This window comes from Amblyraja radiata, chromosome 7, assembly GCF_010909765.2.
Source record: "Amblyraja radiata isolate CabotCenter1 chromosome 7, sAmbRad1.1.pri, whole genome shotgun sequence".
Taxonomy (NCBI): domain Eukaryota; kingdom Metazoa; phylum Chordata; class Chondrichthyes; order Rajiformes; family Rajidae; genus Amblyraja; species Amblyraja radiata.
The window spans coordinates 30,177,784-30,205,653 of record NC_045962.1 but is presented as its reverse complement, the minus strand read 5'-3'; the positions used below and the strand labels follow the sequence as shown (position 1 = coordinate 30,205,653).

Sequence of the window (27,870 nt, the reverse complement as noted above, 5' to 3'; positions counted from 1 at the left end):
TCCCGGTGGCTCAGCACTTCAACTCCCCCTCCCATTCCGAATCCAACCTTTCTGTCCTGAGCCTCCTCCATGGGCAAAGTGAGCACCATCGGAAATTGGAGGAGCAGCACCTCATATTTTGCTTATGCAGTTTATACCCCAGCGACACGACTTGTCCAATTTCCGGTAGCCCTTGTTGTCTCCTCCCCGTCTCAGCTCTCCCTCAGCCCTCCTGGCTTCTCCTCTTCCTTTCTTCTCTCCCCCCCCCCCCCCCCCCCCCCCCCCCTCCTCTGACATTAGTCCTCAACCTTACATTTTGGCCATGTAGTTCAGCAGAATGTATTGATTTTTAAATGGCCATGTTATGTGTCAATCCTGAAAGAAGGCTCTTGACCCAAAACATCGCCTGTTCCTCTTCTCCTTGGTAACTCTGACCTGTTGAGTTACTCCAGCATTTGTGTCTATCTTCGGTGTAATCTGCATCTGTAGTTCCTTCCCATAATCTTTCAAATTCATCATGTAATTTAAATCCCAAATTTTCTTTTATATTTCTGTCATGTTGCATATTTTCCCACCATTACCCTGTTCCTTTTATTTCAATTTATCAAGAATGATTCTACAGATTTTAAACTCCTGGTAGAAATTCTTACTTGAATGTTTCTGATCAGTTGCTCAGTTGTTCCCATCAGAGTGCAATGGTTTGGCATAAAAACAAGCCAATACGGGAAGTAGGATTTTCAAGGCTGAAGGGGCAGTCTTGAGGCAGCCACCTTTCTCTCTGGTCCCCACCAAACATAGTTTTTCAAAATATATTATCATAACACCTGTGGGCTTCCTGAAAGATTCATCTGACCCACTCTGGTGCATCTTAACATTTCTTCAGTATCCTACACACAATAAGGAATCCTGCTTAGCATTTAATAGTTTATGTAAATTTGGCAACTGCTGAAACATAATTATATTTGGCCTATATTTGGTTATAATATTCAGTCTACAAATACATATCATGTTTGTTTTATAAAAGGTATGCAAAATGCATGCAAACAAACAATGCTCTTGCCAGAACTGATGCCTTGCCCTGATAAATATTATTTGCAATTCGTTCATAAGACAACCCATATCATTTTACACATTCCCTCCTATTTCCCAGTGGCTATTTTAAAACGACACTGCGGAAATACTCCAATTGCTCCCTCCATTGTATCTGAAGACCAAACATTGACTGGAAAATTTGTAGTTGACTGTGTATAGACCGTGAGATTGCACTTGGTAAGTTTAACTTCAACGACTGGACTGCATTATTTTCGTGTAGCTATAAGAATGGCATACCTAAACTTAGGTTCTTTGTATCCTTGAAATATTTTTTTCCTTGTTAGTTCACTCTTCTCTGTAAAAATGTGTTAACACACTGATAAATTGCTTGTGATCTGTTTTGAATTAAATTTTAGTCTGCTACTGTGGTTTGCCCACTTCTGCTAATATTATTCTGAATTATGTTTTAATTATGCTGAAGCAAAAATGTTATTATTCAACTGAGAATATTGTAGGCACTAAACTAAGGTGTTTTTAATGACCCTTTTGCAAATTAGCAGAACAATGATCTCCTCCTGACATTGTCTGAGATTATGTGTCGGAAGGATCTGCAGATGCTGGTTTACATCAAAGAGAGACACAAAATGCTGGAGTGACTCAGCGGGTCAGGCAGCATCTCTGGAGAAAAGGAATAGGTGACGTTTGGGTCTGAGACCCTTCTTCAGACTGACAGTGGAATATCTGGGTCTGATGTAGGGTCTCAAACAAAAATGTCACCTATTCCTTTTCTCCAGAGATGCTGTCTGACCCACTGAGTCACTCCATCATTTTGTGTCTATCATCTTGTCTGAGATTATGTTGGAGTTTGTCTCGTATGTGTACACAGCAATCCCTCTTAAGTCCTGATATGCTGATATACTGTACATGTCATGGACAGACAAGAGATGTATATTGGGAGGTGCATAAATTGGCACAACTGAGAGTACTTCTGAGACTAGCAATGGCTTAATGGCAACAGGAGTCTTAGAAAATGGCAAGTCCAGAGGAAATGGACAATTGCTAGCTATTTTGCTGAACTATTACCATGATTTTTAGTGCTTCTTAAAGTTTTATATAAGCCTACTAATGCCTGAAAATAATTTTGTGGTTGACTAAGAATAAGGGGTAAGCCATTTAGAACGGAGATGAGGAAAAACTTTTTCACACAGAGAGTTGTGAGTCTGTGGAATTCTCTGTCTCAGAGGGCGGTGGAGGCCAGTTCTCTGGATACTTTCAAGAGAGAGCTAGATGGAGCTCTTAAAGATAGCAGTTAGGGGGTATGGGGAGAAGGCAGGAATGGGGTACTGATTGGGGATGATCAGCCATGATCACATTGAATGGCGGTGCTGGCTCAAAGGGCCGAATGGCCTACTCCTGCACCTATTGACTTTGTCTCAGCTTCAAAGTTTCTGCACAAACCAATTGTTTCCAGGTATGGCCCCATGAGCCCCAAGCATTACTGGGGGAGTGAATATATCCTTATGAAGCAGAACAACATGTCAGAAGGGGGATGAGGCGACTGGATAGAAAGTATCTCATCAGGAAGGCGAGAGAAAGTCACCAAGTTGAATTTTCTTGCCAATTGAAGTACTTCGATAAGGTCGTTGCTCTCCTTCCATCAAAAATTACACTTGTATCATGTCTACATTTATTTACTTCCAGGCTCTGGAATCACATTGTTATTTCTTTACTAACCAAAAGATTTCTGCAGTTTGAATTCAATGAATTCCCCAGTGCCACCCAGTGAAGATGATGAAGAAACACAGGCCAAAGCAGTTAAAGGCAGAAAGTAAGCATTTTTATTTTGCCTTATAGGTAAAATGCAACATTGAGTTTCAAAATATACATTAGGATTTGTTAACTTGACCAGTTATGCAACTGTCTTGCATTGCTGTATTGGTCATAATGAAACATGAAAACTTTGGTCAATTATACCAAGATTCCATGTTGTCCTGATATAATAATAATAATAAAGTTTATTTAATGGGCGCCTTTCAGACATCTCAAGGACACCTTACATAGTAATCGGAATAACATATAATCGGAATATAACAAGTAATAAAGACATCACAGAGACACAAATTAAAAACAGAATTCAATCCAAAAACAGAAAATCAAAAACACAGTGTGAAGAGAGAGCAGCGGCAGCCAAAGCGCGCCAGCGTCCACTCTCTCTTCACGGCAGCCATCTTGGACACAGACCTACAGGACTACAAATTAGACCAAAAAATCATCCCCCCACAATGGATAGCACTGTGGGGGAAGGCACAATGTCCAGTCCCCACCCCATGTTCACCCCAAAGTCAGGCCTATTGAGGCCACCGCAATTGCCTCTACGGAGGCCCGATGTCCCTGGCCGTTCTCACCGGGTGGTCTTGCCCCGGCGTCGGGAGAGTCCTTTCGGCGGCTGGGCCACCTGGAACGGCCGCTTCCTGGTTGGAGCCCGCTTTTTTTGCTTTTGTTTTTGCTTCACTTAAAAAGCAGTTGATAACCATTAGTTTAGTTTACTTTGGAGATACAGCATAGAAATATGCCCTTCGGCCCACACTGACCAGCAATCCCCGCACATTAACACTATCCTACACGCACATTAGGGACAATTTATATACTTATACCAAGCCAATTAACCTACAAACCTGTACGTCTTTGGAGTGTGGGAGGAAACCAAAGATATCGGAGAAAATCCACGCGGTCACGGGGAGAACGTACAAACTCCGTACAGACAGCATCCGTAGCCGGGATCGAACCCGGGTCTCTGGAGTTGCAAGCACTGTAAGGCAGCAACTCTACACACTGCGCCATTATGCCACCATTAAAAATTAAATAGTTTAAGGTTAATATAGATTTTTCAAAAATGGTCCAGTAGTTGAGGATCAGTCTTACATTCAATGGGGGGCAAATGGGGGGTAGAAGTTTGGAACTCTTATCCAGAAACACCAGTTGTAGCTGGAGTAATTATTAATGATGATTTCTGCTGAGCAACCTATTAAGAGAAATGGCATTTAATTAGATATTCAGTCAAAAATCTACGATTTAATTGAATAGATTCAAAGGATGCTTTGAATAACAAAAAACAACAAAAAACATCAACAAAGAATAAACATACAATTTATTCCTACGTCCAAACTGAATTCTTAAGACCAGTAAATATGTTTTCTTGTTTTCTCACAGTTATGTCCTGAATGAACTTATTGAAACGGAGAAAATTTATGTGAAAGACTTGGGAGCTGTAGTAGAGGTGAGATGAACCAGTGAATTGATCTGGAAACATAAGAAACTGCAGATGCTGGAATCATGAGCAAAACACAAAGTATTGGAGGAACTCAGCAGGACAGGCAGCATCTGTGGAGGGAATGGACAGATAACATTTCAGGTCAAAACCTTTCTTCAGGCTGATTAACAAAGGAGAGGGGGCAGGGTGAAAGCTGGGAAAGAGAGGTGGTGATCGGGTAAGTGATAGGTGGATACAGATGAGAGGGGTGGTTTGATTGGCTGATGGATGGAGTAAGTGACCAAGGTTAGAGGTGAAAAGGAGAAAAAAAGCATCAGATAAGAAGAGAAGAGGATTAGTGGAATGTAAAGCCGGAGGGATGGATATGGATGGAAGGGGACACGAGTTAAAAGGGAAATATGGGACTTGGAGATGGGAGATGAGTGTATGGAAAAGGTAAAAGGAGCAGGGTGACTGGGGAGGTGGGAGATTGTGGGAGAAATGTATGCAAACCAGGCTGAGAATAGGGGACAGGTTTGGGATGCGAGGGCAGGGAGGTGGTTAGGGAAGTATTACTTGAAATTGGAGAATTCAAAGTTCATACTTGAGTTATAAGCTACCCAAGTGGAATATAAGGTACAGTTCTTCCAGTTTTTGTGTGGCCTCATCTGGGAGGGGAGGAGGCCCAGAAAGATAAGTATGGGAAAGGTAAGAGGGGATAAAATGGTTAGCAATAGGAGATCCTGCAGGCCTTGGCGGACCGAACGCAAGTGTTTTGTAAATTGGTTGCAGTCTAAAATGTGGTCTTACCGATGTAAAGAAGGCTACATCGAGGGAACCAAATGCAATATTTGCAGGTTCTCACATCTCGTTGCACTTTATCATTTCACTTCTGCCATCGGGAAGAAGGTATTGGAGCCTGAAAACTGTAACGTCCAGGTTCAGAAGCAGCCTCTTCCCTACGACCATCAGGCGATTAAACACTAAAACCTCCAAATAGGCTCTGACTACATAGACTTGGGGACATTATTTTTGACTTTGCATTACTATTGTCTATTTATTTGTCTGCTTTTTAATATATATTGAACTATTTGTTGTTGTTTATTATGGGCTTTACAAAGTAATATGTTTACATATCTGTTGCATTGCTGCAAGTAAGAATTTTATTAGTCCGTTTCGGGCCAAATGACAATAAAATGCTCTTGACTCTCTCTTGACTCCTGAATGCATTGCCTGCAGATGTAATGGAGACAAGTTCCATCCCGGCCTTCATTCACTAGATAAATGCATGTTGCAAAATAAAAATCATGTGGCTATAAAGAAGATGGGACGGAATTAGTGAGTTGCTTTGATAAAGAGCCTGAATAAACAAATGGTTTTGTCTGTGCTGTAACTATTGTATGATTCATATGTTTGAAACTTCATGTTTTAGAATTTGCTTCTCCAACCTGAAAATTTCTCATATTTCAGGGCTACATGAAAAAAATTGAAGAAAAGGGAGTTCCAGATGATATGAAAGGAAAAGATAAGATCATTTTTGGAAATATTCATCAGATCTATGACTGGCACAAGACGTATGTAGATCATCTCTTCAGATAATTATTGCTCCAGGAACATTTCATTCATTTTTGAGGAACAGCATTTTTCTCCCTAAATATCTCTATTTCTTTTTCTTCAGGATGTACCAAACTTTCCTACTGTATTTCCAAGAAAGTAAATCACCTTTTAATACTTTATCCAATTGGCAATTAAAAAAATATTATGGCCAGAGCCCAAAATTGAGAGAGAAACAAAATTACATGTTAATAAATAGTGCTTTGGTGATACTGGGATCAAATTTCTACAGATTGTAAATTGGGAAATTTTCCCATAGTAAAATTTGCAATCTTGGTGACCAATATATAGCATAATAGACCTGATCTTCTCTATCTATTAGTTATATATCACAATTTAAATGAATAAATCAGCCTATCTTTCATGCCCAAAACTTAACATCATTAGATGGACTTTCCAATCCAACTCTGAGTCTTCCAATAAATAACATTGGAAATCAGTCCATTAAATTTGACATTATGAAGGAAATTATGTATTTCCACTGCTGGGTCAGTGTGGCTGCAATGCACCATACACAAGCACTCAAACAATTGATGTAATATCATTCTGTATGTTTAGTTTACTTACATATGTATTTATGTGGTAGGTTTAGAATACCTGAAAAACCAGAGGACACACAGAAGACTACAAGCCTAAAGGACATTTGCTTTCAATAAAATCTGCAGGGATCTCTCCTCCTACAGAAAATCCATCATCCCTGGGTCTAGTCTAGTGTATCTTCATAGCACATTCTCAATGACAATTATAGTCATTGTTACCTAAGATGATCAAGTCTGTGCAATGGTCCAGATGTGGTATCACTAACACATACTATAATTGCAATGTAGTATATTTAGCCCTGCACTCAAATATTCCTGTAATAAAGACCAACATGTAATTTGCCTTCACCTATGTTAGCTTTCAATGATTTGTGGCCTCTGCAGTTGATTTGGTGCTGAAGCCTTCTTCCATGCCTTTGAAAATTCTAAGCTTGACCATCACCCTGCATATTCATGAACTCATCCAAATCACTACTGGGCTTATCTGAGAATTCCTTGCACTCATCACACATGTCCTCATTCCTTTACAAAGATTCAGTTTGGTGACACCTCAATTTTGAAATTCTCCAACTTGTTTTCAAATCCTTATACGGATCCTCACCCCTCCCTATCTCTTTAACCTTCTCCATTTCCACAACCATCCACAATTTGTATGTTCAAACAATTCTAGTTTCTTATACTTAAGAAGGAACTGCAGATGCTGGAAAATCGAAGGTAGACTGGACAAGCTAGATGCAGGAAAAATGTTCCCAATGTTGGGCGAGTCCAGAACCAGGGGCCACAGTCTTAGAATAAAGGGGAAGCCATTTAAGACTGAGGTGAGAGAAAACTTTTTCACACAGAGAGTTGTGAATTTGTGGAATTCCCTGCCACAGAAGGCAGTCGAGGCCAAGTCACTGGATGGATTTAAGAGAGAGTTAGATAGAGCTCTAGGGGCTAGTGGAATCAAGAGATATGGGGAGAAGGCAGGCACGGGTTATTGATTGGGGAAGATCAGCCATGATCACAATGAATGATGGTGCTGGCTCGAAGGGCCGGATGGCCTCCTCCTGCACCTATTTTCTAAGTTTCTAGACAAAAATGCTGGAGAAACTCAGCGGGTGAGGCAGCATTTATGGAGCGAAGGAAATAGGCAACGTTTCGGGTCGAAGAAGGGTCTCGCTCCATAGATGCTGCCTCACCTGCTGATTTTCTCCAGCATTTTTGTCTACCTCGTCTCTTATACAATCCCTCTGTTACGAGCAGTCATGCTTCAATTACTTTCACCCTAAACTCGGGTATTCTTCCCTGTATCCCTTTGGCTCTAATACTTTAGCTCCTCAAAAGTACTTCTTTATACTTACCATTGGTTACCGGGCCAAAAAGCTTCTTATTTGTGGTCAATTTTATTTTGATAATACTTAACATGCCTTAGAATATTTTGTGACAGGTAAAATGTCATAACATTCTACAGTTTATGAAAATTAATAAGTTAGTCAACATCTTATTATAATAACACCATTGTTGTAATATACACTATTATTTTGAATCAGTAAAATGAAGTGCTCTCTCTCTGTAATATTCATAAATTTTGATACGAGGCCTGTAAAAATAATAACAAGCTATCAAAAGCACAAACCCAAAAGGATAATTAATATAATTGTTTTTTCTTGCTTGAAATTCAATCACTTAGTTATGTTACTTTGATTAATTTGTTATTTGAAAAATTCAGTTGGAGATACTTAAAAGATTTGAAGGTGACATATGTTTGTTGAAATTGTGAACTTTGGAGTTAATGCTGCAATGCAGTCTCTATAATAATATTATATCTATTGATATTATTCATTTTAAAGCAAATTGTATAGATTTATATTTCAAATTACTGAGCTTTCATTAGAAAGTCACACCTTAAACATCCAAAATGGGGCAGCACAATGGTGCAGCAGTAGTAACTGCCTTACAGCACCAGAGACCCGGGTTCGATCCTGACTACGGATGCTGCCTGTGGAAAATTTGTAAATTCTCACTGTGACCGCATGGGTTTTCTATGGGTGCTCCAGTTTTCTCCCACACTCCTACGGCGTGGAGGTTTGTAGATTAATTGGCTTCTGTAAATTGTCCCAAGTGTGCAGGACAGAACTGGTGTATGGGGATCACTGTGTGGACTCAATGGGCCGAAGGACCTGTTTCCACGTAGTATCTCTAAAAACAAAAAAAACTAGTAAAAATCAAACAATTAGGAATGCTTCATGAACATTAAAAACATTAAAACACTTAACAATTTGAACATTTATCTAAATCCAATTATTTAACAAATGTGCATATTTCCTATTACAACCCTCTTTGCTGTTAATCTCCTTTCAAGTGAATGACCAGAAATTTGTCGTCTGCCTCTGGAGTTGAGAACAAGTCCAAAGTGGTGGTGCTGTTGGAAAATCACCAGCAGCGAGCAGCCAGCAACTTCTGGATTTCCATGTTCACATGGGAATCCTAAATGTGGTGGCGTAAGGACTAAAATTCTCACAAATTACTGTTGTTCCCAATCTAGCACATTGTTGGATGAATTGCACAATGGAAAAAAAAACTCTACAAACCTTAAATTGTTTGCACATCTGTACATGTTGTTTCTTCAAAATGCAATGGGTAAATGTGCAACACTGAAACAAAGTTCTAGAATAATACTGTGATTATTCCTTTGTAGTTATTTCTTGGGAGAATTGGAAAAATGCCTCGAGGAGCCAGACTATTTGGCAAATCTCTTCATCAAGCATGTGAGTCTTTGGATATCTTATCAGAGCTTGGTCTATTTAATGTTGTATTGAAGTAGATTTTGTTGCTTCTGCACTTTCCGAGCACTTCAACCAATATCCCTTTAAGTGTGCAACAGGAAAATAAGTGGGGGAGTGAAGTGGAAAGGGCCTGTCCCACTTGGGCGTCATTTGCGCGTCATTTACGCGACATCATTTATGCATCACAATGCACAATGCGCACGTCGAGACGTGTGCATGGCGTGCATTACACGCACATGGCGTGTGGTGAGGCGTGCTGGTGTAGGCAGTGACGCGCAGTAGCGCGGCGCCCCAGGATTTTGGGATTCTCAAAATCCTCGTGCACCACCTGCGTGACGCGCAAATGACACCCTAGTGGGACAGGCCCTGAACGGAGCAAGGTAAGAGAGGAGATGGAAACAGCGTCGGGTCTACCAAGTCTAATGTAGTCTAACGTGGACGGGCGAGGAGAGGTCCTGGCATCCAAGGAAGGAGATGGCTGGAGGCTTGCAACAGCCTGGGACTTGCCTGGAACAGGCACCACTGGACTCTGAAAATTGGCACCAAAACATGGCACCAAAGCCTCGCGATCAGTCTGTCTGTCCCTTTCTTCTTCATTGTTTTTTTAGTATATGTTAAATGTATATTTTTAGTATTCTTTAGCTTGTTTTATGTGAGGGGGGTGGGGGAGGGAGTTGGGGGAAACTTTTTCTAATCTCTTGATGGAGATGCAATTTTGTTCCGTATCGTATCTCCGTCCACACTGCGGCCTAACATCGAGGAGTTGGCAGTCTTTGCTGGACACCGACTTTTGAGAGCTCCACCACAGATGTCTACGGAACTTTAACATCATGAGCCCGCGATCCCTTTGACCTCTAAGCACTACTGCGGGTGCCTGCGAACTTTAATATCGCAGAGCTCGCGGTCTCTGGTCAGAAATTTTTAAACGCGTCCCGCAAAGATCCAAATATGCCTGCCACGAGATGCCCCAACTGCAACTATTTCCACTCTAGGGGGGCGCCAGTTTTGCGTTGCCCAAAGGAAAGTTTGTCACAAATGCAAGAAACTTAACCATTTTGCCACATGTTGTCGATCGCGTGGGAACACTGCATCAAGGACGAATCTGAACCTGGTTCAACAAGAGCCATCTGATTCTGATTCCCAAGAACAAGACAATGCTTCCCACGGGAATGATTCCGATAACACAGACACCGATTCAACTGTACTTTCCCTCAACCTGCACTCCCCAGGCAAGCTGATGGATCCTGCTGTGACCATGATAATAAACAACAAGGCTTTGAATGCCAAAGTCGACACCGGTTCCAGAGTGAACCTAATGTCACTCAAAGAGTTCAACAAGATAAAAACCACTGAACTCACGATAAAAGACCCCTCCACCCTACATGCTTACGGGGGGGAGACCCGTTGGGTAAAGCTGATTTAAAATGCATTGTCAATGAGCAGACTAAAAACCTGATTTTTTACATTGTTCAACCAAATTCAGAAACCCTGCTTGGCATCAATGCATGCCATGACCTAGGTCTAGTTTATTTTGGGCATGCTGTCCACTAACTCTGTTTGACAGAGGAACCAACACAGCAGATGCTATCCAATTACAAAGACTCGTTAGACGACAAACTTGGCAAGTTGCCCACGATATGCCAGATCACTGTGGATCATGCAGTCACCCCAATACTTTGCGCACCCCATGGCATGCGGGAGAGAATACACGCCGAACTTAAGCGCATGATCTCCATCGGAGTCATTGCCGAGGTCAGTGAACCCTCCGACTGGGTCTCCACCATGGTCGTAACCACCAAGAAAGACAAGAAAGAGTTACGGATCTGCATCAACCCTAAAGATTTAAAAACAGCAATTAAATGCCGAACCACTGAGGACGTAGCGGCACAGATCAGCAATGCAACGGTGTTCTCAGTCCTCGATGCCAAAAGCTCTTTCGGGCAAATACCACTGGACCGATCATCGTCTGCTCTAACAACTTTTGCCACACCATTCAGCCGCTACAGGTTTTTAAGAATGCCTTTTGGCATCAACTCTGCCAGCGAGGTCTTTCAGCGCGCAATGGAACAACTATTCGCAGAATATCCATGTGCCATAATTGTTGACGACACCTTAGTATACGGCCGTGACATGGCCGAGCATGATGCTAATCTGAAAAAAATACTAAATCGTGCCAGAGACATTAATCTTAAACTCAACCCTTTGAAATGCAAGTTCCGCGTTCCCAAAGTTACCTACATCGGTCATGTATTCACCAACAATGGATTAAAACCTGATCCGCTAAAGACTGCAGCCATCAACGAACTGCCGGTCCCAACCGACATCACCAGTTTGCAGCGATTCCTCGGCATGGTCAACTACCTGTGTAAATTCATTCCCAACCTCAGTGAACTTTCTGCCCCTCTTCGACAACTGACCCACAAGGACAATGCATGGTCTTGGTATCCGCAGCACCAAAGAGCCTTCGAGACTTTAAAGCTCCAGCTAGCCAGCGCACCGACACTGGCATACTTCAATCTTAACCTGCCAGTCACTATCACCTGCGATGCATCCAGTACGGATTAGGCGCAGGCTGCCGACAAACAGCCACCGACGGCGACGTGATGCCTATCTTCTACGCATCACGCACCTTGACAGAAACTGAACTATGCTATGCCCAGATCGAGAAGGAACTGCTCGCCGTTGTTTTTGCCTGTTCAAAATTCAAAGACTTCATTTCTGGCAAAACTTTCACGGTCGAAACCGACCACCAGCCATTGGTCACCATCCTGAGCAAGCCTATCCATGCTGCCCCTGCTCGACTACAGCGAGTGATGGTGCAGCTGCAACGGTTTGACTTCCACATCGTCTACAAGAAAGGTAAAGACATGCACATTGCAGATACGCTCTCCAGAGCCCCGCGCATCACAAGCGAATGCCACCCCTTTCAACAGCGCGAATTCTCAGTCCTGAAGGTCTCGTTTGTGCCCACCGATCGCCTACGCCGCCTTGCCGAACACACAGCTGCAGACAAAACCTCACAGCTGCTGACCTCCATCATAAGAAGTGGGTGGCCAAACAAGCAGTCAAGCACCCCGTTAGAAATACGACCTTACTTCCTGGTTCGTGATGAACTGATGCGACAGGATGGAATAATTGTCAAGGGTTACAAGGCCGTCATCCCCCTTTCTTTACAGAGCGAGTACTATAGCAAAATCCACAGAGGCCACCCTGGCACGGAGGCCACTCTAAAACGAGCCCAAAATATGATCTACTGGCCCGGGATGACCCAGTACATACGTGAAAAAACAGAATCATGCGCGATCTGCAACAGTCAGTCACCGCATCAGCAGAAGCAGCACCTCTTACCCCAGCCAGCTCCCTTCCTGCCATGGTCATCACTGGCTGCCAACATCTTCGACTGGCACGGGAAACACTACCTTGTTTTAGTGGACTCCTTCTCCAACTGGTTCGAAATTGACTTTCTGCCAACGATCACTTCTGAAACAGTGATCCAAAAGCTGAGGATTAACTTTTCCGTGCATGGGGTACCCGTTCGTCTTCAGACTGACAATGGAACTCACCAGCCAAAAGTTTAAGGATGTTGCTAAACGGTGGAACTTCCAACACGTCACCAGCAGTCCAGAATACCCACAGACCAATGGACTTGCCGAGCGTGCTGTTCGGAGCGCAAAACAACCCATGGAGCGCTCCTATCTAGCCAAATCTGACGTCTACCTGGACCTGCTAAACCTGCGAAATATTGCAAGGGACAACGTTCTCGGCTCCCCAGCCGCTAATGTCTCGCCAGACGCGTCCACCACTGCCTGTCTCCCAGCAACAGCTACAGCCAAAAGTTCGCTCCCCCGCCACGATACAAATGCTTGTGCAGTTTAATCGAGACACGCAGAAACGCTTCTATGACAAGACCAGCAAGCCACTCAAGCCACTTATACAAGGACAAGTGGTGCGATTGCAAACAGACAAAGGACACACCAAACTGGGACACATTCATGGCCCCTTTAAGGAACCACGCTCCTATCTGGTCGAAGTCGATAGTGTTCTCTACAGACGCAACCGTCAACATCTCCCTCCTGTGAAGGAACGTCGTCCGGCGTCCCAGGGTCCTGATGCCCCACCACTCGAGTTTAAACCAACACCTGTTGCAGCCATTCCAGCACCTGCCGCTACCAGGTCCACCCACTCCCAGCGTCGGTCTGTCCCTGCGTCCCCTGTTGTAACCGGCTCCCCGGGATCCCCGCACCGGCCCACCCCCGGCACCCCCGCGGCGGTCTCCCCCCACAGACCCATTGGGTCTCCCGCAGTTGTACCTACCCCAGTCCTCATCTTTTTGGAGGAAAAGGTTGATGAGGCAGCCCCCTACCGCACGAGAACCGGGCGGGTTAGCAGGCCACCCATTAGATACGGCGATTTTGTTTAACCCCATTATTATTCACTCAGCTTATCGTTTAAAATGCTTTAGTTGCTTTTTCATTTCTACATGAAGAGATGTAGATTGGCTATTGCATGTTAGCCAATCAGAATGCTTAGTAATTTTAACTCCGCATAAATGTATGATTTATAGCGTAAGAACTCGCCTTCAGTAGCTGCAGTAGACTGAACGTGTGATGTACTCTTTACATGATGATGAACTAGACAATAAAGCTGCTTGTGCTTTAACCTGTGTGAGACTAAGGTATTGACACTTAAGTAATAGGAAGGAACTGCAGATGCTGGTTTATACCAAAGATAGACACAAAATGCTGGAGTAACTCAGAGATTTAGGTAACATCGCTGGAGAAAATGGATAGGTAACGCTTTGGGTTGAGACTGATTGTAATAGGGAGAGTAGGAGGTGGGGGGGGGGGGGGGGGGGGGGGGGGAGACTCGAAACAGAGAAAAAACAGCATCTCATATTTCACTTGGGTAGCTTACAACCCAACGGTATGAACGTTGAGTTCTGCAAATTTTAGGTAACTTCCACACACACCTCCCTCCCCTCTCCTCTCTGCCCGCCTCTCCCACAGTTCACAACAATGCATCCCTCTTGGGCTTACACCTGTCTCTAGCCAACAGTCAACCTATCTGGGAACCTCCATGCCTGAGGTCAATGTTGCCACATTTGTCCTGTTTCCTCTTCCCTTCCAGATTTCCCCCCCACTCTCCTTACTGCAATTAGTCTGAAGAAGAGTCCCAACCCGAAACAACAATTATCTATCTTCTCCACAGATGCTGACTGTCCCACTGAGTTACTCCATCTTTGTTTGATGCCTATTAGAAACCATAGTTTTCCACAGAGTTTAAACATCCATGACACAGCAAACTGGCACTTGGGCATCATGCCTACTGACCAGCGTGGCTACTGATTAGGGTCACCCACCAGCTGTACACCAAGGGAGTGGAGTCCTTGATGGCCTCGTTCCAAGGGTGAGTAGATGAGTTGAGCTGCAAACTCCACACAGACAGCACCCGAGGTCAGGATCGAACCCAAGTCTCCGACGCTGTGAGGCAGCGGCTCTACCAGTTACGCCACTGTGTGCCACCCTGTGGCAGCACTGTGCTGCCCTATTGACTTCAAATTGGATACACAAATACAAGCTTTGTGATCTGCCTTTTGATGGGCATTTGTGTCTTCCAGACATGATTAGTGTAGTTTTAGTTTTTAGTTTTACGGTTTGGAGATACAGTTGAAACAGGCCCTTCGGCCCACCGAGTCCGTGCCGACCAGCGATCCCAGCACACTAGTTCAATCCTACACACTGGGACCAATTTAAAGAAGGCAATTAACCTACAAAGGTTAGGACGACAGATGGCACAATGGGCTAAGTGTTCGGCTGGCAACCGGAAGGTAGCCGGTTCGAATCCCACTTGGAGTGCATACTGTCGTTGTGTCCTTGGGCAAGACACTTCACCCACCTTTGCCTGTGTGTGAATGTGTGTGAATGTGTGTGAGTGATTGGTGGTGGTCGGAGGGGCCGTAGGCACAGACTGGCAGCCACGCTTCCGTCAGTCTGCCCCAGGGCAGCTGTGGCTACAGAAGTAGCTTACCACCACCGAGTGTGACTGAGGAGTGAATGAATAATGCGATGTAAAGCGCCTTGAGTATTAGAAAGGCGCTATATAAATCCCATCCATTATTATTATTATTACAAACCTTGGAATGTGGGAGGAAAACAGAGCACCCGGAGAAAACCAAGGTGGTCACAGGGAGAACGTACAATCTCCGTACAGACAAGTACCCATAGTTAGGATTGAACCCGGATCACTCTGGCACTCTGGCACAGCAACTCTACCGCTGCACCACTGTTCCACCCTAAGTTAAAGATAAAAGTTTGCATTTGCATCAGAATGCCCTATTGGACCTATAACACCCGAAATACAAGATTTATGTTGCCAAACTATGCAGTAGATATTATTAGGTTTGCAGTTTCAAACACTGTATTTCATTTGCAGGAAAGGCGCTTGGGAATGTATGTCGGGTACTGCCAAAATAAGCCAAAATCTGAGTACATTTTGGTTGAAAATGATGCCTACTTTGAGGTAAGCAGTTTGTTGTCTTTACCCAATGGCAATAGAAATAAAATGCACTAATCAGGAACCACTTGGTTTCAACATATTAATCAAACAATTTCAAGTATAATCAATAATAATCATTCTACTTGGAAAATGACAGGAATGTTTTGCTTGTAGAGACTGGAAAGTGATGTTTCAATTGAACAACACATGGCTGCAAACTTTACATTTTTTTAAGAGGTCTAACAGTTAGTTCTTTTTGAAACTGGGCGAAATTGATATTACGTAAATAATGCACTTTTTGCTTCATTTATTAGGAACTAAAACTGGATTTGGATGAGACGTTTAGCCTGAGTGACTATCTCATCAAACCCGTTCAGAGAATAACTAAGTACCAACTTTTGCTTAAGGTAAGGACTTCTCCAACTGATAACCAGCTTAGAAACAGAGAGGCAGATTTGGCCACTATTCAATGAAAGTAATAATTAAAATTTCACAAAAGATTCCTTAAACTATTGTTAGGTTCTCTGTTTACATTAACAAATGCGCAAATAACTATTTCAGGCAAAGATCTTGGAAACCTTTACCCGAGTATTTAACAATAAGAGAGTCTGCAAACTTCTAGCATAGAATATATAGAAGAGTAGCATCCATTTAGTCGGTAAAAGGGAATTGGCATTAGTTATTTTCCAAGTATTTATTTCTGTGTACTGCCATGAGAATTACTTCAATGGGGGAGTCAATGAGCAGAAACATGGAAAGGGTGTTGCTGTATTTTTTAAGTCTGTGTTTTATATCTGTTTGCGCTCAGTATAATGTTGAAAAGGAAGTGTTCATGTACTTTATTTTTAAAGTTTTCTTGTCTTTAAGTGTGACATTTTACATTATTTCAAAGAAAGTGAGAAAATAGAATGATAAATAATCAAGAAAATGAAAGATTAAATAACAGGATAAACTGCATATGTTAAGCTGATCCATGATATCGGTCCACAAAACATCTCAACATCATGCTAAGTATTCGCTAATAATTGCCTTGTTGCAGGATTTCTATAAATACAGTGAGAAAGCTGGTTTCGACACTTCAGAGATTGTGGTAAGACCTGTTTTGTTAGATTTATAAGCATTTACAATAACTGTGGTACTGAAACAAAAACTGTAACATTGTTGTAGAATTTGGGATCACTGGGACTGCCTATGGAGAAGTTGTGACCCAGTGGTGTTGTGGAGGCAAGGCAATGGGAAACACCATTGCGGAGATGGTGAAGTCAGAGATAGATGGGAAACTAAAAAAAGACACAAAGTGTTGGAGTAACTCAGCGGGTCAAGCAGCATCCCTGGAGAACATGGATAGGTGACTTTTCGGGTCGGGACCCTTCTGATTGTAACTGGGAGAGTGTGAGGAAAAAACTGCAGGTTTTTGGAGGAGTTTCGGAAAATAGTGAAGAATGTTTAATTTAGTTTAGAAATACATTGTGGAAACAGGCCCTTTGGGCCACTGTGTCTGCACCAGCCAGCGATCACCTCGTACATTAGCACGATCCTGCATACTGGGGACAATTTACAATTCATAGAAGCCAATTCACCTACAACCCTGTACTTCTTTGTAGTGTGGGAGGAAACCGGATTATCCGGAAAAAACTCATGCGGTCACAGGAAGAACGTACAAACTCAGTACAGGTAACACCTGTAGTCAGGATAGAACCAGAGTCTCTGGCGTTGTAAGGCAGCAACTATACTGTGCCACCCTGAATCTGAATGAAACCGAATCGATTTGTATGGATTCAGTTGGCTAAATGATTTCCTTCTGTGCCATAACAATGACATAACTCTGTGATTCTTGTGCAAGAACATTTCATCCAAATGCTCAGGCACTCCCTGACATCTCCTGTGCATTTCAATGGCATGTTCATCAGTCTTTATCTATAATCTTCTGGGATAAACTAATTAACAACCTCACTCCTGGAAAGCTGTATCACTAGCTTCCCATTTTCATGAGCCGGGTGAATTTCATTTGTAACTTGCAATTCATCATGTGTAGCTTCCATCACTAACCTAGCCTCTAGATCTGAACCATATGTTTCAGTTGGTGTGAAATGATATCCATAGCCCATCAAGTGGTAGAAACAAAGAAGCTGCAGATGCTGATTTACAAAGAATGACACAAAGTGCTGGAGTAACTGAGCGGGTCAGGCAGCATCTCTGGAGAACACGCAAAGATATCCATGTTCTACAGAGATGCTGCCTGACTCGCTGAGTTACTCCAGCATTTTGTTACCCCATCAACAAAGGCCTGGCAAATGTGATTTTGTTTGGGGGGGGGGGGTTTCTAAAAGACGACAGACCCAGTGAATGGTAATAGTGAGGGGAACTGATGTGTAAGAGGGTCATACTTTTTTTTTTTTTAAACATTTTATTCTTATAAACTTTAAGTTAGTGGATTGATAGAAATAGCATGTGCAAAGCAGTTTTGCTATAACCACACTGTCCCCTCCAATGATATCCAATGCTTCACACTGCAAGTATCTGTGGTAACTGCGCAGATCCTTGGGCAAGACACTTCACCTACCTTTGCCTGGGACTAGAGACGGAAATTAGCTACTGATTGGCTACAATCTCGCATATTTACATGCAAATGTTCATTAATATGCACTGTCCCTATAAACAAAACATTATTAAACATTATTATTATCACCTAAAGAACATTCTATTTAGGGTGGCACAGTGGCACAGTTGGTAACTGCCTCTCCAGAGATCCAGGTTCGATCCTGACCTCGGGTGTGGTCCGTGTGGAGTTTGCATGTTCTCCCTCTGACCATAGGGTTTCCTCCCAGTGCTCTGGTTTCCAAAGACGTGCGGGTTTGTCAGTTAATTGGCTCTGTGAATTTCCCCCAGTGTGTAGGGTGTGGATGTGAAAATGGGATAGTAAAGAACTAGTGTGAACAGGTTATCGATGGTGGGTGTGGACCCGTTGGGCCGAAGGGCCTGTTCCCATGCTGTATCTCGAACACCGTAACAACGTCCAATGGGTCTTATTGAACCCTCCACTAGGCTGCAGCTGCTGTCAACAGTTGCTTGCAACCTTCTCTTCAAAGAGGAAAATGCATGACTGTGTTATTAGAATGTGTTCATTTGAAGTATATACATGATGTAAGTCGATCCAAGTTGTGATGAGTATGTGGGTTTTAGAATACAGTAACGGTAACTTGAAATTGTTGGTGAATGGAATTTGTTGTTTTTTTCTCTGACTATGAATGTATTTGTAAAGATAAGAGACACTTCTGCCCCTTGTGTAGTGGAATCCAGGAAGAGTTTATAGGAAAAGATGGGTGAATAAATGGAATATATTATGGCTTTCTGATCAGTGCGGACTGGGAGCAAACTTGGCACAAAAATCTATGCAGCTCAGTTCTGAAAAGTTAATTGAAAGTACCACTTTTTGATGTGAATTAATAACTGAGGCTCCAGTGCAGCCGATAGGTAAATTGACTGGCCAAAAACAGATTACTGCAACTGCTGAATTTCTACAATAGAAACAATAAATACTGGAAATATTCCACAGGCCAGGCAGTGGCTATAAGAGAAAGCTAAGCTAATATTGCAGTTCAATGCATTTCCAGCAGAAGCATTTTGATAAAAAGTCTTTAACCTAAATACTAACTCTGTTTCTCAACAGCTGCTGCCTAATTTTCATAATCTTTCCAGCAATTTGTGTTTTTACTTTAAGTAAACTGATAAATTGGCATTGGCCATATTTAACATACAATGTGAACTCATCCCATGACACTGCCATATTAGAATTTGGTTTAACGGTAATTTGTGCATTAATGCTTAATGTTTCTTTTATGTATTGTTACAGAAAGCAGTCGGTGTGATGCACCTTGTGCCAAAACGCTGCAATGACATGATGAATTTGGGAAGACTTGAAGGATTTAATGTAAGGTTTCATTTTCCTTATCAGTACATAATTATTTTACTGAGATAAGGATATCAGAATTATATCCACAAAATGTCTCAGTAACATGCTGAAATAAGTTTACTTTAGTTTAGTTTATAGATACAGTGCGGAAACAGGCCGTTCGGCCCATCAAGTCCACGTCGACCAATAATCCCCGTACACTAGCACAATCCTAAATACTTGGATCAAATTACCATTTTTACCTATGCCAACTAAACTACAAACCTGTACATCTTTGGAGTGTGGGATGAAACCGGAGTACCTAGAGAAAACCCATGCAGACACAGGGAGAATGTATAAACTCCGTACAGACAGCACACATAGTCAGGATTGAACCTGGGTTTCTAATGCAGTAAGGCAGCAACCCTACCACTTTGCCACTGTGCTGCCTAGATCAGCATCGTATCAAGTTCAGTATCATATCCCAAAACATCTTTAAGTACTTGAGATAAATAATAAATTTATATTTTTGAGGATCACATGATTGGAAAAACAACGTAATAAAATACTAACTGAGGTTTCACTAGTTTTAAATATTAATTGCCTGGTTCTAGCACATAAATAAAATTATTTGAGACTTGTTAGCCAGAACTTTAATTCAATCCAAGCCGAAGAGCAGCCTAGCATGTGCTGATTTGTGGGAAAGAGAGTTGCATGTGGAGTTGAATATTAGAGAGTCATCATCAAAACAAACCTATTTCATGTTCATAAATTCAAGGAGCAGAATTAGACCATTCGACCCATCAAATCTGCTCCACCATTCAATCATGGTTGAGCTATTTTTTCATCTCAATCCCATTCTCCTGGTGTCTCCCCATAACCTCTGACACCATGACTAGTCAAGAATCTGTTAATCTCCACCATAGAAATATCCATTGACTCTGACCTCCACAGCCGTCATTGGCAATAAATTCTAAAGATTCATCACGCTCTGACTAAAGAAACTCCCCCTCATTTCCTTTCTAAAAGTATGTCATTGTCTTGCTATAGCCTCTGATCCTAGACCCTCCCACCAGTAGAAGCATCCTCTCTACATTCACTCTATCAACTCCATTTGGAGGCAATGTCACTGTACATCCTTGACTTCAAGGTATTGTTCAATTGTAATTCGCTCGAAGGATCCCCAGCAAAATCACCCCAAAAGGCAGTTAAAGGGGAAAGAAAGAAATCATCATCGCCTCACGATATAAATGTTAGTTTCCTCAATCAACATAAATGATTGGCCACCTTTGTTTCCCTGTGGAGAAAACCATCTAAAGGAAACCCTTAGCACATGTGAGTAGGTAATGGCACCAAACAACTCTTCAATAAATCATTTTCAACAATCCTCACTGACGCACAGAGCATAAATCAAGAAATATTAAATCATTGTAAAATCATGGACAGCAACTAAATAAGGGCAGGCTAAATGGGATTAAGTGAGGGATAAAATAAAAAAATTGAAAAATTATATATTTTTAATCTCAAGCAGTAATTACATTTTGAAAGGGTGAAATTCCACACATTAAATCAAATTTTTAGCACCAGACTGATTGTTTGCGAGTGATCAATACTTAAGGAACCATTAACAATTAATTTACACGAGCCCTACATTTTTCTGTCATGCTTGATGTATGACTAATGCAAAATTACCACTTCACACCTTCACATAGATTTTGGTGCCTGGTCTACTGGTGAGGCATTAGTGGAGTTTAGTTAGACAGCAACATCTTTATTTCTATATATATAATTACATATACACAGGCTTTTGGTTGCATTACCATATTTCTATCTTCTCAGCGCACCTATAACTTCTGCATCATCATCATCAGTAAAAGGAACAGTTCATTCACCCTGCCTTTTACACTACTAGAAGCTTGAAATCAGATGACATGTTCACTGGGTCTTTATTAGTAAACGAAGGTCGAGAATATGAAGCCCAGTAAAAGATAGAAGGAAGATTAATCTTTTAAAAATTGGAAGTATTGTTTGAACATTAAATTCTGGGTGATATTATTGAATCTATGCTGAACTACTTGTTATTTCCAGGGTAAGCTCACTGCACAGGGCCAGTTGCTGCAACAAGATACCTTTCTTGTGACTGAGCAGGATTCTGGAGTTCTGCGCCGAAACAAGGAACGACGAGTCTTTCTCTTTGAGCAGATTTTAATCTTCAGTGAACTGCTGAACAGGAGTTCCTCAACACCAAGGTATAATTTCAAGAAGAGCATAAAGGTAAATATACAACGGATTAACTAAAGGTTAGAATCATAGTCATACAGCATGAAAACAGACCCTTCGGCCCAAACTTTCCCATGCCGACCAACATGCCCCACCTACACTAGTCCCACCTGCCTGTGTGGTAGGTGGTATCACATTGTGATTGTACCTACCCCCTCCAGTAGCTTGTTCCATTCACCTACCATCCTTTGTATTAAAAAAATACCCCTCGATTCCTATTAAATCTTTCCCCCTACACCTTAAACCTATGTCCTCTGGTTCTTGATTCCTTATCACTTCTTCACAATTAGATTTTACTTGTGAAGATTGTGATCTAAAGGTCATATAATTGTAATTATTGCTTAATCCACAAATGCTTACTGTGTTATGTATCCAATCCAATCTAAATAGCTCCTACTAATATGGAAGCCTCAACAATTATAACATTTGTCCACTGCTTCACCAATGGGAATCATAACAGTAGGGTCTGAAGAAGGGTCTCGACCTGAAACATCACCTATCCCTTTTCTCCAGAGATGCTGTCTAACCGCTGAGTTACTCCAGCTTTTTGTGTCTATCTTTGGTTTATACCAGCATCTGTAGTTCCCTCTGACAGAGGTTATTGTTTCACATCTGTGATATGTACCTTCTAATGGCTTCATTAGATAGCAAGCAAATGCAATTGCTGTGTCTCTTTTAATGTTTGGTTAATTAAACAAAAGTCACGTAAATCAAAGATAAGTAATAAATATAGGCTTTCTTGGTGTGACTCACTTGATCCAGAACTCACTCAATGCTGGGAGTTGTTTCTGTACACACTGTGGAAGTATGGCGCTCCAAGAATGCATTTCAGATACTTAGTGACAATATTAATGACTGGCTTCTCCCGAGTGATGTCTGTAAGACCGCGGCTACACACGGAAGTTGATATGATGTTGGTGTTAAAAGTATTGTCCTTCAAAATGTAGTTCCTATGGATTTTGAATGTATAACATAGTTGATGATGTCCTAAATTAAGCCAGTTGTCTTGTCCTGAAGCTGCTTGGATTTTGTTCGTGCTGCATTTAACCACTCTTGGCTTGATGGCAAATAAATCTTGGAGTGTTAAGAAGAATTATTCAATCATTACAGAATACTGTGTCTTTGGTTTCTTCTTGGCTAGTCCAAAAAAATGCTCATCAAAGTGGTTAATCTGGTGTATTAAGGAACTAATGAAAATAATGCCATTTTTATCCAGTACCTTTAAGTTAGTAAAAGCACCTCCAAAAGATTTAACAAATAATAAATAAAGACACTGAGCCAATGTCAAATGCCCAGGTTAAGTTAGGTTTTAAATAGCAAATTAAAAGAAGAAAAGGATTCCACAGTTTCAGGCCAAGGCATCTAAAGACACCGCATCCAATAATGGTTAAATTCAAATGGAACTAAATTCAAGGTCGCAAAATAGTCAAGATTGGAACTGAGCGGAAAACATTTTTGATCAAAGAAATTACAGCAAAAAAGGCAAAAGAAGTGAGCATGGATCAAAATAAGATTGAGAATTTTTACATCAAAGGTTTTTGGAACTAGAGCCATATTATTCAGCAAGTACAGGGATAATGGATGAATTAGACATGATACGTTAGGACAATGGATGAAGACTGGATTCAGCAATGAATCTCACAAGGAGGTAGACGGGTTTTCTCTCCAGCTGGAAATGGCAAATGGAACCAAGAAAAATGCAATTGTCAGTGAGTATATTAATCATGAGCTTCGGAATGAGAGAAAGCTATTGAACCAGCTGAGAGTCATTTGGCCTAGGATATCCCAAAACTTTCAATTTCACTGGAGCTTCTTGTTGCCATACTTGTCAAAAGCAATCACTCTCACCTCATTTCATCAACATGCCCATTTGGATCACAGTCGTAATAATGCCTGGACAGAACTGAACTGAAGAGTAGAGAAAAGCTTATTGGTGAATAATTGGCACTTTGATAGCATGATTGTAGCAATGTTACAACATTTTGAGATTTAAAAAATCAAGTCTGCAATTTATCCCATCAGATAAAGCATAAAAAGAAGTTTAATTTGACACCTAATTCACTTTCATATCTTCAGTATTAAAAATGTTATGGCCATTTTCATACTCGGAAATTAGCACCTTGTTCCCTATTGATTTTCCATTGACTTAACACAAAAGTTGTGATCAAGGACAGTGAAATGGCCATAACTTTATTAAAAATTAAGAGAACTGAAAGAAATGTTCAGTTATTATAGATTGAAGCATTCTGAAACAAATATTAAACAATCGTCCTTGGATGACCTGAAATTAAAGCATATAATTAGTTAGTTACCCAATTGTAGCTAATTCCAAAATTCAATTACTAGATCTAAACATCTATCCATTTCTTAAGAAAATATTAACATTTTTTAAATAGCCTAAGTGTCCAAAGCACATTCACACAAGAATTCACAATAAAACGATTTTTAAATCTCATTGACATTAATTTATAGGCCAAATGGATGGAATTTAGTGTTCAATTGCTGTAAATTAATCGCCATTTAAATCAGCTTGTGAGTGGGTTTTTCTGGAACGCGATGGTTTGGAACGTTGTCATTGGGGTGGATTTGAAGCCCATATGCGGCATGAAAGATACTGCGGGTTTGAATGGGCCCCCAAATCACGTACTCGCAACTTAAAATTTTGAATAAAGGGATCTTAAGAAGCACTTTTTAATGTAAAAATAAACAACCTACCTTGCCTTGTCCCCTACATAAGATCCGTCCCGTTGTCGGCGTTCGCGGTTTTAGAGGATGATTTTTAATCTACTATAACAATTAAATAACCCAATTTAGTTTAGAAATAGCTGCAGCGAACGAATGTCACAGCGATATTTCGTCAGCAACTAAGCAGGCTGAACAACCTCTATTTCAATAGCCTAGAGAAAATCGCGTTTTAAACCCGCCCCCCTCTCAAAGGCGCCAAAGTCGCGCACACAGGCAGCGACAGAACTGCAGCGCCGCTGAAGGTAAGTTTTGCAACATACCTGATGATTGGGAACACCATGCTCTTGTGTTTTAATTGTGGAGACTGCAAATTCTCCTTCAAGATTCAAATAACACAACAATGGGGAAATATGCCATAATCTGCAGGTGAAGTTTTATTGTCAAAGTTTAATAAATGTGGGATGTGCCAGATTGTTAGGATTTAGAATGCACTACCTGAATGACAGTTAGAAACAGAATCGTTCAAAACTTTCCAATAAAGAAATTGGCCAAATCCTCAGAAAGGGGAACATTGTTCTGATATAGAGAAGTGAAATTAATTTGGGTGGTTGTTTTAAAAAGTTGACAGAATCAAAATTGGAAAATCTGCGTTGTTGTGAACTGTAAAATTCTATGATTCTAGCTTTTACATCTTTTAATCAGTTATTTTATCTGATCCAATTCAGATGAATAAGCTAAACATTGAGAGCAATGTGAACGACGAACTTTGCAAATTCGCTCTGACCTCCACTGGAACCACTGAGCGCTTGATCTTAGAGGCAACGAACAGAGAAATCTATGAAGCTTGGGTTTGTGATATCAACAAAGCACTTGACCTTCAAAAGAATTTGTTGAATGGTATGTAGATATTTTTCAACCTCAAACGACACCGCAACTCTCTTTAATCTGGTCAGGTTCAAGTTGAAGAAAGGCGGGCCAAACATTGGATCTGTGATACTTCCCCAATCCCTCTAACTGCACAAATTATCACTGTCTAAATTAATTACAACTTATGAATTATGTAAAACTTATTTCAAGACTGTAAACTAAAATTCTATGTGATTAAATCAATAATTGGCTCTCTACCTAGGCTGTCAGCTACTCTACTGCTCCCCCATCCCAAGTGGATGCCAAGACTGCCAATTAGATTGGCTTCAGGGCAATCACGATAAAACATCAATATGTAAATTGTAGAGTGCGAACTCTACAGCATCCAAGGAAAATCCAGATTTCCATCTAATTGTCTGCCCCCTCGAAATGCACAAAATGTCACTGTCTAAATTAACAATTAAAATGTATGAAATATGTAATGCTTATTTCAAGTGTAAAATAAGATTCTATGTGATTAAATCAATAATTATTAGTCACAATCACACCCTGTAAAACTAATGGCTAAGGAGTATTCTGATAATTAGTATATGGCTGTTATGTTAGATTAAAAACATGAATATTCCAAGCAAAGAACGCAAAAATAAGTCAACAAGAAGGTTATTAGATTACTCTTAAATTTCAATATAAAGATATGTTATGATATGAACAGAACTATATGAGTTAACAATCAATGTTTGGTCTAATGATAACCAATTTTATATCTGACATTATCACATTATAACTTAATATGTTGATCTTTATTTCAGCATTGCAATCACCAGTCGAGTACCAGAGAAAACTGACTCCAAATCATTTCAGCATAAAACCAAAATGAAAATATTATTCCAACCCTACCTTGCACCCTGGACTCCTGAATGCTTTGATAAGTAATAATACAATATATATGAGCAAAGCAAGCCACCTGAATATGTTTCAACCTAATATCAATAGTCATAACATAACTGGTGTTCCCCGCCACTACTATCTTAACTTTTGAATTCTGTAAAAGTTATACAAATATGGCAAAACGAAGTTATTGTGTGCTATATGCTAGCCAAATTAAAAAAATAAATGTTTACCCATAATGCACTGAAATGATAGAACAGATTAAATACAATTAAATTGTGATTAATAAATTAAATATTTTAACAAATATGGGTTTGGAAAAATATTGAAACATGTACTGTCTTAATGGTGAGAATCTCAGATAAACAAAGTATTTGGCCAACTTGCCAAAATAATTGCCAGTAAGTGTGCAGCCATTTCCAGTGCTTGTCTGGTATAATTACATTTGTTTCATGTCTCAAAACTGACCTCTAGTGGACAAAATGGGCTTTTTGGTTTTTTGAAGTAAATGAAATTAATGTTATGGATTAAGCTGAATAAATGTAGTTAGTTGCATTATTGAAATCTTTCATTACATTAGAAATTGCTTGCTGTTTAATTTTTGACATAAGTATGCAGCACAGTGAGTTTCACAGATATAGTCAATGCTATTTCCTGAAAAAAACATTGATATTCCAAGCAAAGAAAGCAAGAGTAAGTCACCAAGAAATGACTGAAAAATGTTACAATAGAGCTCAACTCTGTGGTACAACTTCTTGATGGCAAATCCATGTCTGAATGTAACCTACAGCTATTGATAGAGTACTATTGCAGTTAACAATACTATTTATATAAGAAGGGTCTCGACCTGAAACGTCACCCATTCCTTCTCTCCAGAGATGCTGCCTGTCCCGCTGAGTTACTCCAACATTCTGTGCCTACCTTCGATTTAAACCTGCATGTGTAGTTCTTTCCGACACTATTTAAATAACATATAGTTATGGTTGATTTTTCCTTTTCTGAGAGAAAGTATTTCATAAAAGGAACAAAAAAAACCCCATGCAAGTAAATCCTTCTGTGAATCCCATTTTCATTCTTAAAACATATATATAATGTGGAATAGAACAATGGAAGATATTCCAACCAAGATTATTACAGTGTACTCAGCGTTCAGAGGTTTTCAATAATTGCTGGGAAATGAGTGCAGGGATGTGGGCAGAGTTAAGGAAGAGATGAAGGGATCACTTGCTAAGACAGAGAAAATACCCAAATAGATAAGGGAAACAAAGTGGTGGGGAAAATGTACAAAAAAACTGTGCTGTCCTTGAGTTAGTTGGAATGACTGTATCCAGTGGCAATCATTGAAAAAATGGTGAGAAATAATTTGCATGAAACAAAGAAAAAATAGCAGTTAAGGCACTGCCAGTTTACAAGTCTTGATTCTGGTTGCCATTTGTCAGATAAAAAAAATGTAACGAGAAAAAATATTGGAAAATGGCAACATTTTATAACTGAATAAAATCAATACCTTCACTTTGGCTTCAGGGCCTAATAGGAGTATTGTGATTAGAACATTTGAGTTTGTCTTTAAAGTAATTTGGG

At 40.7% G+C, this 27,870-nt stretch overlaps 1 protein-coding gene across 3 annotated transcripts; it reads left to right on the top strand.

The window, feature by feature from the left end:
• The first annotated feature begins 1,101 nt into the window (after window positions 1-1,101).
• Window positions 1,102-26,423, top strand: LOC116975220 (kalirin-like). Of its 3 annotated transcripts, none has more exons than XM_033024021.1 (12): window positions 1,102-1,248; window positions 2,713-2,839; window positions 4,222-4,288; window positions 5,732-5,835; window positions 9,095-9,164; window positions 15,615-15,701; window positions 15,992-16,084; window positions 16,717-16,767; window positions 19,531-19,608; window positions 21,658-21,843; window positions 25,260-25,431; window positions 26,211-26,423. In XM_033024021.1, exons 2-12 carry the CDS (start codon window positions 2,772-2,774, stop codon window positions 26,276-26,278), a joined length of 1,044 nt encoding a protein of 347 aa, XP_032879912.1. In that variant the 5' UTR covers window positions 1,102-1,248; window positions 2,713-2,771; the 3' UTR covers window positions 26,279-26,423. The 3 variants fall into 3 exon arrangements, with proteins under 3 accessions (XP_032879912.1, XP_032879914.1, XP_032879913.1); XM_033024023.1 differs by having other exon boundaries at window positions 1,162-1,248; window positions 2,762-2,839; XM_033024022.1 differs by having other exon boundaries at window positions 1,162-1,248; window positions 2,752-2,839.
• Window positions 26,424-27,870: the final 1,447 nt, after the last annotated feature.

Excerpts from the sequence above, each read along its gene's own strand:
- LOC116975220 (XM_033024021.1), top strand. The coding sequence starts at position 2,772 with ATGAATTCCCCAGTGCCACCCAGTGAAGATGATGAAGAAACACAGGCC. Across the intron at positions 9,165-15,614 it reads CAAATCTCTTCATCAAGCAT|GAAAGGCGCTTGGGAATGTA; the intron begins GTGAGTCTTTGG and ends TTTCATTTGCAG. Across the intron at positions 21,844-25,259 it reads ATTTCAAGAAGAGCATAAAG|ATGAATAAGCTAAACATTGA; the intron begins GTAAATATACAA and ends GATCCAATTCAG.